The sequence below is a fragment of the Ceratotherium simum genome, chromosome 14 (genome assembly GCF_057802395.1).
Source record: "Ceratotherium simum simum isolate JZ-2026a chromosome 14, ASM5780239v1, whole genome shotgun sequence".
In the NCBI taxonomy this organism is placed as follows: Eukaryota; Metazoa; Chordata; class Mammalia; order Perissodactyla; family Rhinocerotidae; genus Ceratotherium; species Ceratotherium simum.
The window spans coordinates 12,805,137-12,817,187 of record NC_141913.1 but is presented as its reverse complement, the minus strand read 5'-3'; the positions used below and the strand labels follow the sequence as shown (position 1 = coordinate 12,817,187).

Sequence of the window (12,051 nt, the reverse complement as noted above, 5' to 3'; positions counted from 1 at the left end):
GAGATCGCTCACTCAAATGCACAGATGCCAATGTAAGGAATCAAGGATCATGAAAAATCAGGTAAACATGACACTACCAAAGGAAACTAATAAAGCTCCAATAACTGACCCTAAAGAAATGGAGATCTATGAACAATCTAATTCAGAATAATCCTCTTAAGGATGTTTAGTGAACTACAAGAACACATAGACAACTAAATGAAATTAGGAAAACAATGCATGAACAAAAGAAGTTAAACAAAGAAACCCAACGCCTCAAAAAAAAAAAAAAAATCAAACAGAAATCATAGAGCTGATCTTGGATTGGAAGAATTAACATAGTTAAGATGTCCATACTTCCTAAAGCAATCTATAGATTCAATGCAATCCCTATCAAAGTTCCAACAACATTTTTCACAGAAATAGAACAAAGAATCCTAAAATTTATATGGAACAACAAAAGACCTCAAATAGGTAAAGGAATCCTGAGAAAAAAGAGCAAAGCTGGAGGTATCACACACCCTGATTTCAAAATATACTACAAAGCTATAGTAACCAAAACAGCATGGTACTGGCACAAAAACAGACACACAGATCAATGGAATAGAATCGAAAGCCCAGAAATAAACCCACACATCTATGGACAGCTAATCTTTGACAAAGGAGCCAAGAACATACAATGGAGAAAAGAAAGTCTCTTCAACAAATGGTGTTGGGAAAACGGGATAGCCACATGCACAAAAATGAAAGTACACTCTTACCTTACACCATACACAAAAATTAACTCCAAATGGATTAAAGACTTGAATGTAAGACCTGAAACTATGAAACTTCTAGAAGAAAACGAAGGCAGTATGCTCTTCGACATCGGTCTTAGCAACATATTTTCAAGCACCATGTCTGACCGGGCAAGAGAAACAATAGAAAAAATAAACAAATGGGACTACATCAAACTAAAAAGCTTCTGCACAGCAAAGGAAACCATCAACAAAACGAAAAAGACAACCTAACAATTGGGAGGAGATATTTGCAAACCAAACATCTGATAAGGGCTTAACCTCCAAAATATATAAAGAACTCATGCATCTCAACAACAAAAAAACTACCAACCCAATTAAAAAATGGGCAAAAGACCTGAACAGACATTTCTCCAAAGAAGATATACAGATGGCCAACAGACATGAAAACATGTTCAACGTCATTAACTATCAGGGCAATGCAAATCAAAACTACAATGAGATATCACCTCACGCCTGTCAGAATGGCTATAATTAACAAGACAGGAAACAACATGTGTTGGAGAGGGTGTGGAGAGAAGGGAACTCTCATACACTGCTGGTGGGAGTGCAAACTGGTGCAGCCACTATGGAAAACGGTATGGAGGTTCCTCAAAAAATCAAGGATAGAACTACCATATGATCCAGCTATTCCACTGCTGGGTATTTATCTAAAGAACTTGAAAACACCAATGTGTAAAGATATATGCACCCCTGTGTTCATTGCAGCGTTATTCACAATTGCCAAGACTTGGAAGCAACCTAAGTGCCCATCAAGGGACGACTGGATAAAGAAGATGTGGTATATATACACAATGGAATACTACTCAGCCATAAGAAACGATGAAATCCAGTCATTTGTGACAACATGGATGGACATTGAGGGTATTATGCAAAGTGAAATAAGTCAGAGGGAGAAGGTCAAATACTGTATGATTTCCTTCATTAAGTAGTAGATAATAATAACAATAAACAAACACATAGAGACAGAGATTGGATTGGTGGTTACCAGAGGGGAAGTGGGGAGGGAGGAGGGCGAAAGGGATAATTCGGCACGTGTGTGTGGTGATGGGTTGTAATTAGTATTTGGGTGGTGAACATGATGTAATCTATGCAGAAATAGAAGTACAATGATGTACACCTGAAATTTATACAATGTTATAAACCAATGTTACTGCAATAAACAAAAAATTAAGAAAAAAAAAAAGAAATCATAGAGCTGAAAAAAACTATGACTGATCTGAAGAATTCAATAGAGAGCTTCAAAATCAGAGTCAACCATACAGAAGAAAAAAATCAGTGATCTAGAATACATGACATTTGAAATTATCCAGTCAGAGGAGTAAAAAAGAAAAAAGAATGAAAAAGAGTGAAGAAAGCCTATGGGACTTACAGGACATCATTAAAAGAAACAATGTCTGCACTATGGGAATCCCAGAAGGAGAAGAGAAAGAAAAAGGGATAGAAAGTACATTTAAAGCAATAATGGCTGAAAACGTCCCAAACCTGGGGAGAAAAGTGGACATCCAGATCCATGAAGCCCAAAGGAGCCCAAGGAGGTTGAACCCAAATAGGGCTATGCTCAGACACACTGTCATTAAACTGTCAAAAGTCAGAGACAAAGAAAGAATTTTGAAAGCAGCAAGAGAAAAGAGAGAAGTTACATACAAGGAACTCCCATAAGACTATTGGTAGAATTCTCAACAGAAACTTTTCAGGCAAGGAGAGAATGGGATGATATATTCAAAATATTGAAAGAAGAAACTGTCAACCAAGAATACCATACTTGGCAAAGCTGTCCTTCAGAAATGAAGGAGAGAGATAAAGACTTTCCTAAATAAACAAAAGCTGAGGAAGTTCATCACCACTAGACCTGCCTTACAAGAAATGCTAGAGAGTTCTTTGAGGGGAAGTAAAAGGACGCTAATGAACATTGTAAAAATATGTAAAAGTAGGGTAAATTTCACTGGTAATGATAAACATATAGTCAAACTCAGATTTTCTAATATGGTAATGGTGGTGTGTAATTCATTTACAACTCTAGTTTAATAGGTAAAAACAAATGTATTAAAAATAACCATAACTACAAAAATCTATTATTGGAAACACAATATAAGAAGTACGTAAATTGTAACATCAATAATCTAAAACGTAAGGGGGATGAGAAGTAAAAGTGTAAAGTTTAATAATGCTATCAAAGTTATCAGTTTAAAATAAGTTGTTACAAATTTTAAGATATTTTATGTAAGCCTTATAGCAACCACAAGGGAAAAACATGAAGTGGTTACACAAAAGAACATGATAAGGAAGTCAAAGCATACTGATACCAAAAGTCAACAAATCACAAAAGAAGACAGCAGGATAAGAATCAAGGAACAACAGATCTCTAAAACAGTCAAAAAATAATTAACAAAATGGCAACAGTAAGACCTTATCTATCAATAATTACTTTAAAAATTACTTAATTAGTTCAATCCAATGTAAATAGATTAAACTCTCCAACCAAAAGACATAGAATGGCTGAATATGGATAAAAAAACAAGATCCAACAATATGCTGCCTACAGGAGACTCACTTTAGCTTTAAAGACACAGATAGATTGAGAGTGAAGGGATGGAAAAAGATACTTCAAGCAAATGGTAACCAAAAAAAATGACAGGTAGCTATACTTAATATCAGACAAAACAGACCTTAAACTAAAAATGGTAAAAAGAGACAACAAAGGTCATTATATAATGATATAGGAGTCAGTCCATCAAGAAGATATAACATTTGTAAATATTTATGCAACCAACACTGGAGCACCTAATTATATAAAGTAAATATTAAGAGACAGAGAGAGAGAAACTAAAATGCTTATGCAAAGTAAAAGAAATGATCAACAAAATGAAATGCTAAAATAAATCACAGATGGTTTAAGATTTAAACACAATACAAAGAAGCCATAAAAATACTAGGGAAAAAAGTAGAAGAATTTTTTTTAAACATCAGGGAGTAAAGAAGGCCATCCAAAGTGTGGCTAAATCTCTAGGATTCTGTTAAGCAGGAAAGATAATCCTAACAAGAAATCTATGGTCTCTCATTGATTCTTACAACGCTATAGTGTTCAGTTCCACCATCTCAAGCAAACCAAGATATGAAGAAGGAAATTTCAACCTATATAATGGACTTGGAGGCATTTCAAGAGGTCCCTCCCCGACAGAGGCCACAGTGGGTACTTCATGAACTTCTGTATCACTGTGGAAATGCTATCTCCCAAACACATAACAATGACATATGCTGCTTAGGCAAACAAGGGTAAAGTGTTCTAGTGACAATAGGGGTATTTGGTGGTGGGAGCAGAGAGGGGGTTTCACAATATCCATGAGTATCACTGAGGAGAGACAAATTGAATACATAAATGTTTATACATAAAGTTTAATAAAACTTGAGTTGTATTAATGAACTATGGTATTGGATTTCTACTTCTATCTTGAGAACTGGTGGTGCTGAATGTACCAGGACATCTCCTAGGTCAAAATCCATCCACCCAGTGCTTGCCTACATTTAGTTAAGGGCTTGCTGATGGCCAAGAAAATGTCAGGGGAATAGTATTAGTTTTAAGGATTCCAGCACTAAGTAGGACAGGAAACTCAAAAGCTGTAAAAGGAAGAGACTGGTTTAGATTAGACAAAAATTTGCATTTCTGAACAGTCAAAGCACAGCACATAAATCAAAAAAAAAAAGGGAAAAAATATTTGCACCATATACATAACAGCTAATTTCCCTAATTCTATTTATTTTTTTTTTGTGAGGAAGATCAGCCCTGAGCTAACATCTGTGCCCATCTTCTTCTACTTTATATGGGATGCCACCACAGCATGGCTTGAAAAGTGGTGCGTCCGTGTGTGCCTGGGATCCGAACCTGTGAACCCAGGGCCACCGAGGCAGAGCGCGCGCACTTAACCACTGTGCCACTGGGCCGGCCCCTAATTCAACTATTTCTGATGTACAAAATAGTGTTCCTGCAAATCAATAAAAAAGAAAAATGGCAAACGACACGAATGAGCTGTTATAATAAATGTGAAAAAAGTTCAAGTTTAAAAACAAAAGAATGCAATGAAAAAATTATGTTTTTGCTTGTCATGTCAATTATTACAAACATTGATAAGCTTTCTATAAAGGAGTTCAATATATAAAGGTTCAAATTAAGAGCAGAAGCAAATAATGAAATATAAAATAGATCAAAAAAGCCCACATAAGTTAAAAGAAGTATTAATGACAAACCATATAAAAACATAATCTCTTTAATAATATACATACTAAAACAAGCTATTTTTCAGGTCCCAAGTGGGTAAAGATTTTAAAACAATAATGCCTATGGTGTGGGAAAATGGGTATGCTCATACATTGTTGATGAACTTTTAATTGGAGGCAAATATGTCAATATGTATCAAAGGTTTAAAAACCATACATAATCTGTGCAGCAAAAATGCACCTTTAAAACTATATCCCAAGGAAATGTTTTAAATTGTTGTCTCTGTTGTGAGATTATCCGTACATCACTTTCTGTGTATGTTTTTCAGTATTTTCCAAAAGTTTTTGCAATGAATACGGATTTTAATTAAAAAAAATGGAAGAAAACAAATGAATGTTATGGAGGAAATAATTTCCTACTGACTCGTTTTTTTTTGAGCTATAATACCTCATGAAAACAAATAATCTTGCCAACATGGTACTTCCTTCCCCTTACCTCCAGAATCATGTATTAACAGTTTGAAGAACTTAAAATCAAATGTGCCTTGAAAAATGAAAACTGACACAGACTTTGAGATAACTGGCAAAAGCAAGATTGGGAGAGAAATAGAAATATCTATTCTATTCTATAGGAAAAAAACTTTCCTATGTATACATTTTAACATGAGAAATCAAATACCTTGATGCAGTCTATCAGCCAAACCAATGCTGCCACAATGTGAGGCCATGTATGAGGGGCCCCAACTGTATACATGGAGCTTTTGGATAATGCAAAAGGATACCTAGGAAAATTAGAAAAAATAAGCTAACTTAATATGTTAATTTTGTAAAAATAATGGCTAAGTTAAGCAAGAAGTTACATTAAAAAAATTCCGTGTATATATTAAAGTCTTGACTTGTTTAGAAGTAAGATATTTGTTGAGATTCTGTTCTTAGTCATCTTACTCTCAAATGATCTTGTGTATTTTTTGGTTTCTTCTCTGCAGATTACTTTATACATATACCCCTAAGCTGCAGAACTTGATTTACAACCAGTATGCTGGACTTCTAAAAGATCGCTTATTCTCTCAAATTCAATGTACCCCAAATAACCCACATGTATGTACTCCTCATCCTCAAATCCATTCCTCCCCGTGTTTACTCTACACAGCCTTTTTTGACTTCATCTCACCCCATTTTCACCAGGCTTTCAATCCTGTCTTTTTTGCTTCTATAAAATCTGTGTTATCTAGCTCATCCTATCTATTCTTTGTCACTTTAGTAGTTGAGGGCCTTACCTATAGTTCGGTAATAACCTCCAAACTGTTGTTTTTTTGCCTTTTTCAATTTATCCTACACATCTTGCCCACAGGAACCACCTTAAAATATATTATTTCTCTAAGTCAAAATCTTTACGAATTTATTGAGTTTGATTCTTCTCTGTGTTCCAACTATCTCTCTAGGCTAATGAGAAATATAACATACAAACCCAAGATCCTTAAAGATTCTTGGAACCTCTTCTTCAAACTTGGTGTCAGGAAGTTCATACGAAGGGCACAGGAAGCCATAAAGAAAAGTGAAGATCTTTAGGAAGTCTTTAACAGAAGGAGCTTGTAGGGATTTCATGGATACACTATATGCATAACCATTTTCTGTAAGAAACTACAAAATTTTTTATGAAATGTCAAATATTTTATAATAGAAAAATTATTGGAAAATATTTAACAGAACACTCACAATTTAGAATATTTAAAATTACAAAATACCTCACAGAGTTGTCGAATACACTGTTGAATGAACGCTTTGTCATTAAGTGGTCTTGGGTCCTTGATTTTTTCAGAATTGGAAAATATACCAAATTGACTATTCCGGGATCCAGGTCCACTAGTTCTGGAAACATATTTTTAAAAAGTCAGTCAAAACTATTTCCTTCTGTGGTTAAGTCTAAATTATGTCAAGGCAGTTTTATATTTTAACATCCGCATCAAACATTCAAGTTCAATCCTTCAATTTTTATTTAATGAAACAGAATCCTCTTATTTAAAGCAGAGAAGAAGAGCAAATAATAAAGAGTCAAGTATAAAATGAGATGAGAAGAAAAATACACTTCTGGTGCTTTGCATTACTAACACCATAGACCATCCTCTAAGAATGTACATTTTGAGTCCACTAGATCTTCTGCACCAATCATTCTACAGTCTATTCAATAATCTAAGTTCTTTCGCCATCCTATTTACCCCTCCAGGATTGCTCCTTCACTCCCAACCCCTTTATTTGCCATTATTTCTTGTAGGAAAATTGCCTTTGAGATGTTAAAACAGGTTGTGTGTGCTTTTTCTCATGCACATTTTTGTGTCAGGCAATATTATGTATCTGACTGTTATTTACCATAAATATATATGTTGCTACTTTTTAGTCATCAATTGCTACAGCATATATGTTTCATTCCAAACCCTTCCTCCCAAAACAAAACCTTATTTGTTTAAATCTTTATCATGGCTCCTTTTGCCTATCTTTGTGGCCCAATTTAGCTGACCATTGTAGTTTATTAAATATCCTTGGATCAATAATTTTCCTTATTAGACAGATGCCACAAAACTGAGTTACAATGAACATTGCTATAATATCTGAACTCTATTCATCAAAACTTCATTTCTCCCTGCAAGTTTGCTTGCTGCTTTCAAGTTGTCTCCTGTCCAGGTTCTAAAAGTTCTTTAGTTTGGGCCCTCTCACTCCACTGCCCTGATTACTTAGCTAATTATTCCCCTGAGAATTTGCTAATTTGAGAACCACTTTTCAACATACTGCTATTATTTAATCTTTAATATTTTTTACCATAAAAAGGATATATGCATAGACTCAGCTTGTATTCTACACAAAATTACAGTAATAGATATCTTTTTAAATAATAAGTGAATTTCCCAACCAATCAAAATACTCATCATTCAACCTACAGTTTGAGTATAGGGTCTAGAACCAGAGTCTGTGGTGTCAAATTCTGTCTCTGCTACTAGTTGTATGACCTTGAGTAAATTACTTAACCTCTCTGTGCTTCAATTTCCTCATCTATAAAATGGAGGCAATAATAGTATCTACTCACAGGGCAGTTCTGAGGATTGATTAAAAGAGTTAATATAGATAAAGCACTTAAGACAATTTCTGGCTTACAAAAATGCTCGGCAAATGTTAGATTTTATAATTATCATCATCAATAGCTCTGAAGTTCAGCTCTGAGAAGCAAGTTACATTACAAAAATGCCTTAAGATTTCTCATCAACTGGAATGAATACCAGAAAGTTTAACTTGCTTTCATGGCAAAGACTTTTCACAAGGTAACAAATATTTCATCTCCAAATATTTTCAAAACAATTGAATAAACAGATTTGTCTTAAAACAAAGTTATGTTTTGTTTTGGTGAGAGAAAAGAATAGATTCTCAATTTTGGGGTCGAACATTTCTTAAAAAAATCAACTGTAGTGAGGTGTATTTGTTTAGAATAAAATGCACCTGTTTAAAGTGTACAGTTTGATGAGGTTTGACAATACATACACCTGTGTAACCTTTACCACAATCAAAACATCAAACATTTCCATCATCCCCAAAATCTTATACACTAACAGTAAATCCTTGCCCCATCTCCAGTCCAGGCAACCACTGATCTACTCTAGACAGTGGTTCTCACAGTGTGATCTAGGGGATCTGAGAAGTCAAAATTATTTTCATAGTAAAACTAAGATGTTATTTGCCTCTTTCATTCTCATTCTCTCATGAGTGTATAGTAGAGTTTTCTAGAGGCTGGCTATATGATATATGCTATTGTAACAGACTGAATGCAGAGATGGATATGAGAATCTAGGTATCTTATATTAAGCCAAACATTAAAGAGATTTACAAAAATGTAAAACAATGTCACTGTTCTTACTGAAATAGTTTTGCTTTTGAAAAAAACTATTTCTTTTAATTTAAAGTAGGTTACTGGGGCCGGCTCCGTGGCTTAGCGGTTAAGTGCGTGCGCTCTGATGCTGGCGGCCCGGGTTCGGATCCCGGGCACGCCCCAAGGCACCACTTGTCCGTCCAACGCGAGGCTGAGTCCCACGTACAGCAACTAGAAGGATGTGAACCTACGACATACAACTATCTACTGGGGCTTTGGGGGGAAAAAATGAATAAATAAAATCTTTAAAAAAAAAAAAAAAATAAAGTAGGTTACTTATGATAATGATAATATGCAATGGGTTATTGTTCTTTTAAATTCAATTAATGTATATTTTAAAATTTTCTCAATTTTAATTTCTAATATAGTTAATATCAACAGATATAGCCCACAAAATAAAAGCTCTTTGGCATCCTTAATATTTAAGAGTATAAAAAATTCTGGGACTAAAATGTTGGACTCGACGACAGTTCCTATTTTTAAAATGCTATGATTCCGTACCATCTGAAAGCTAGGTATAGAATTTTCAATCAACTATTCACTTGTAACAATGAAACAGTGGCCCGAATGTGCTGACATATCTCTTAGCACCATCTAAAGCAGATAAAACCATTGTAACCATTTAAAACAAAGGAAAACTAGATTACAACTTTCTCTTGAAAGGGACGATGCCCTCTAACTTTTCGTACTATGAGAGCATCTAGGCCAAGGCATGGTTATAAGAATCCTTTCATTAAAACTAATAAAAAATATCATTACCTTTTACCAAATACAGAGACTTTTCTTTCAGATGTGGGTCTGTTTATATTCAGCTTTCCAAAGGCTGGCTTCTCTTTGCTTTAAGAAAAGGAGAAAAACAAACTCTGTAAAATAAATATAAGAATGAGCCAGGGGCCGGCCCAGTGGCATAGCGGTTAACTGCACGAGCTCCGCTGTGGTGGCCTGGGGTTCGCAGGTTTGGATCCTGGGTGCGCACCGACGCACCGCTTGTCAAGCCATGCTGTGGCGGCATCTCATATAAAGCAGAGGAAGATGGGCACGGATGTTAGCCCAGGGCCAATCTTCCTCGGCAAAAAGAGGAGGATTGGCAACAGATGTTAGCTCAGGGCTAATATTCCTTACAAAAAAAAAAAAAAAAAGAATGAGCCAGCCCTGATGGCCTAGCGGTTCAAGTTTGGTGTGCTCTGCTTCAGCAGCTCGGGTTTGGTTCCCGGGAGCGGAACCACACCACTCATCTGTCAGTACCCATGCTGTTGCAGCAGCTCACATAGAAGAACTAGAAAGACTTACAACTAGAATATACAACTATATACTGGGGCTTTGGGGAGGGAGGGAAAAAAAAAAAAAGAGGAAGATTGGCAACAGATGTTAGCTCAGGGCGAATCTTTCCCAGCAAAAAAAGAAAGATTAGTTCAAGAAACTTTTGGAAATATGGTGGAATCAACATCTCTTCTTCATTATCTATAAAAATAATTCAAAATCATGAAAATTTTTGCAGCAATCACAGCTGTAATAAATGGGATAGGCTAACAAAATAGTATAAGTTATAACACTAAAGTGTTAAGAAGAACTCAGAAAAAAACCATATTTACATTATGATTTCAATTACCTTAAAATATGTACATTTATAGATAACAACTTTAAAGGAAAAGAAAAAATTTAAAAATAGATATTTTCAATCATTGGATGATAGCCACCTGTAAAATTTTTTCTCTGAAGAAAAAGAACTCTATCAGAATGCAGCTACACTTAAGAACATACATTATCTAGATTTCAGACGAAAAACATTGACAATGGCAACCTTTTAGCTTCTAACACAACTCAAGGCATAAATCTTTTGGGGTATGTAATATGCAACAGTACAAAAAATTTCTCTGATTTCAGAAGAAAAAATACATAAATATTTTAATTTTCTAAAAGTAGCAGAGGCTCATACTATGTAAACCTAAGTAAGTTAAGAATACTTAGCAAATCCTTGGTATCAGAGAAGGATTGATACAGACTTATACAGTGGCTTACAAATGGCCTTCTCTTAATTGGAAGACAATCACTCTTAGGGAAAAACTAGTTTATGATAGCAAGTTCTTTTGGACATCTTTTTCTAGCGAAACTTGAGGAAATAGTTTGGTGTTCTGTAGGCTGCTACTAAACTGCAGCTTATCAGTAGAGCCAACAATACCCTCGAATGAGAACTTTGTTACTTGGATACACCTCAGTAAACTGAAAGTTATAGCACAGAGCCTGCTCAAACAAGCAGCTCTGTTATGAGAATGAATAAAAATTAAAAAGGAGGAAAGTGAGAAAGAAAAAATGCCGCAGGGGAATTAACAGTCCTTTTAGGGGTGGCCTGGCAAAGGACGTGGCTTTGAGAATTTAAGGAACAAATGAGATAAAACACAACACCTAGTAACATACCTACTTTTAGCCTTCATTGATCCCAAATTAGGTAGCACTGGGAAAGACAAGATTCATCATGACATCACTCATACCACATCTTTGTATTAACCCCTTTACAGATTTCTTTGCCCAAGACGATAAGGCATGAGGTACTTACGTTTGAGGGGTATGGAGCCCGAGGCCTTGTTTACTGAAGTCCTGGGATCTTAAATCCTGCATAGAGAGGCGGCCAGCACCACCAGTGGAAACTGAACTGCGCTTCATGCTTATGATCTGCATTCATGAATTCAGTATTAAAAAATCTTTCCAGACAAAGATGGTACATTAAGCACCAACTATTATCTTGATCCTCAAAAACAAAGGCAGCCAAGTTTCATTGTTTCTTCAAGATAATCTTGCCTGGGCTACCTTTACCTGTTCATGACGGTGAAGTCCTCATTTGCAGGGAATATCTATTTAACTTCATTTAAAAATATTCCACACATATAAACACTCACTAAATGCCTACCGTGTGCAAGGCAATGCAAATGATACAAAGATGAGTAAAGTATGATTCCTGCCTTCACAAGGGTATCTACGGTAGTTAAAGCCCTGAATTCTAACCCAGACTACATCACTGCTGTGGGCTGTGCCTATTTCACTGGGAAGTCGGAGGCTACCTGACAAGAACTATCTCAAGATCTTTTCTTTTCTTTGGTCTCAGAGAATAGAGCAATTCAGTTTTCTTTTCCTAATGTTCACTTCTCTTAC

General features: G+C 35.4%; 1 protein-coding gene across 1 annotated transcript in view; it reads right to left on the bottom strand.

Moving 5' to 3' along the window:
• Positions 1 to 12,051, bottom strand: part of NDC80 (NDC80 kinetochore complex component) — a 46,832-nt gene that overhangs the window by 33,810 nt on the left and 971 nt on the right. Inside the window, exons 2-6 of the mRNA XM_004421024.3 lie at positions 11,459 to 11,574; positions 9,664 to 9,741; positions 6,737 to 6,860; positions 6,460 to 6,632; positions 5,671 to 5,773 (exon numbers count right to left, since the gene is read on the bottom strand). Of these exons, the coding sequence (XP_004421081.1) occupies positions 5,671 to 5,773; positions 6,460 to 6,632; positions 6,737 to 6,860; positions 9,664 to 9,741; positions 11,459 to 11,565 (585 nt within the window). The 5' untranslated portion in view covers positions 11,566 to 11,574. The remainder of the gene's footprint in view (positions 1 to 5,670; positions 5,774 to 6,459; positions 6,633 to 6,736; positions 6,861 to 9,663; positions 9,742 to 11,458; positions 11,575 to 12,051) is intronic.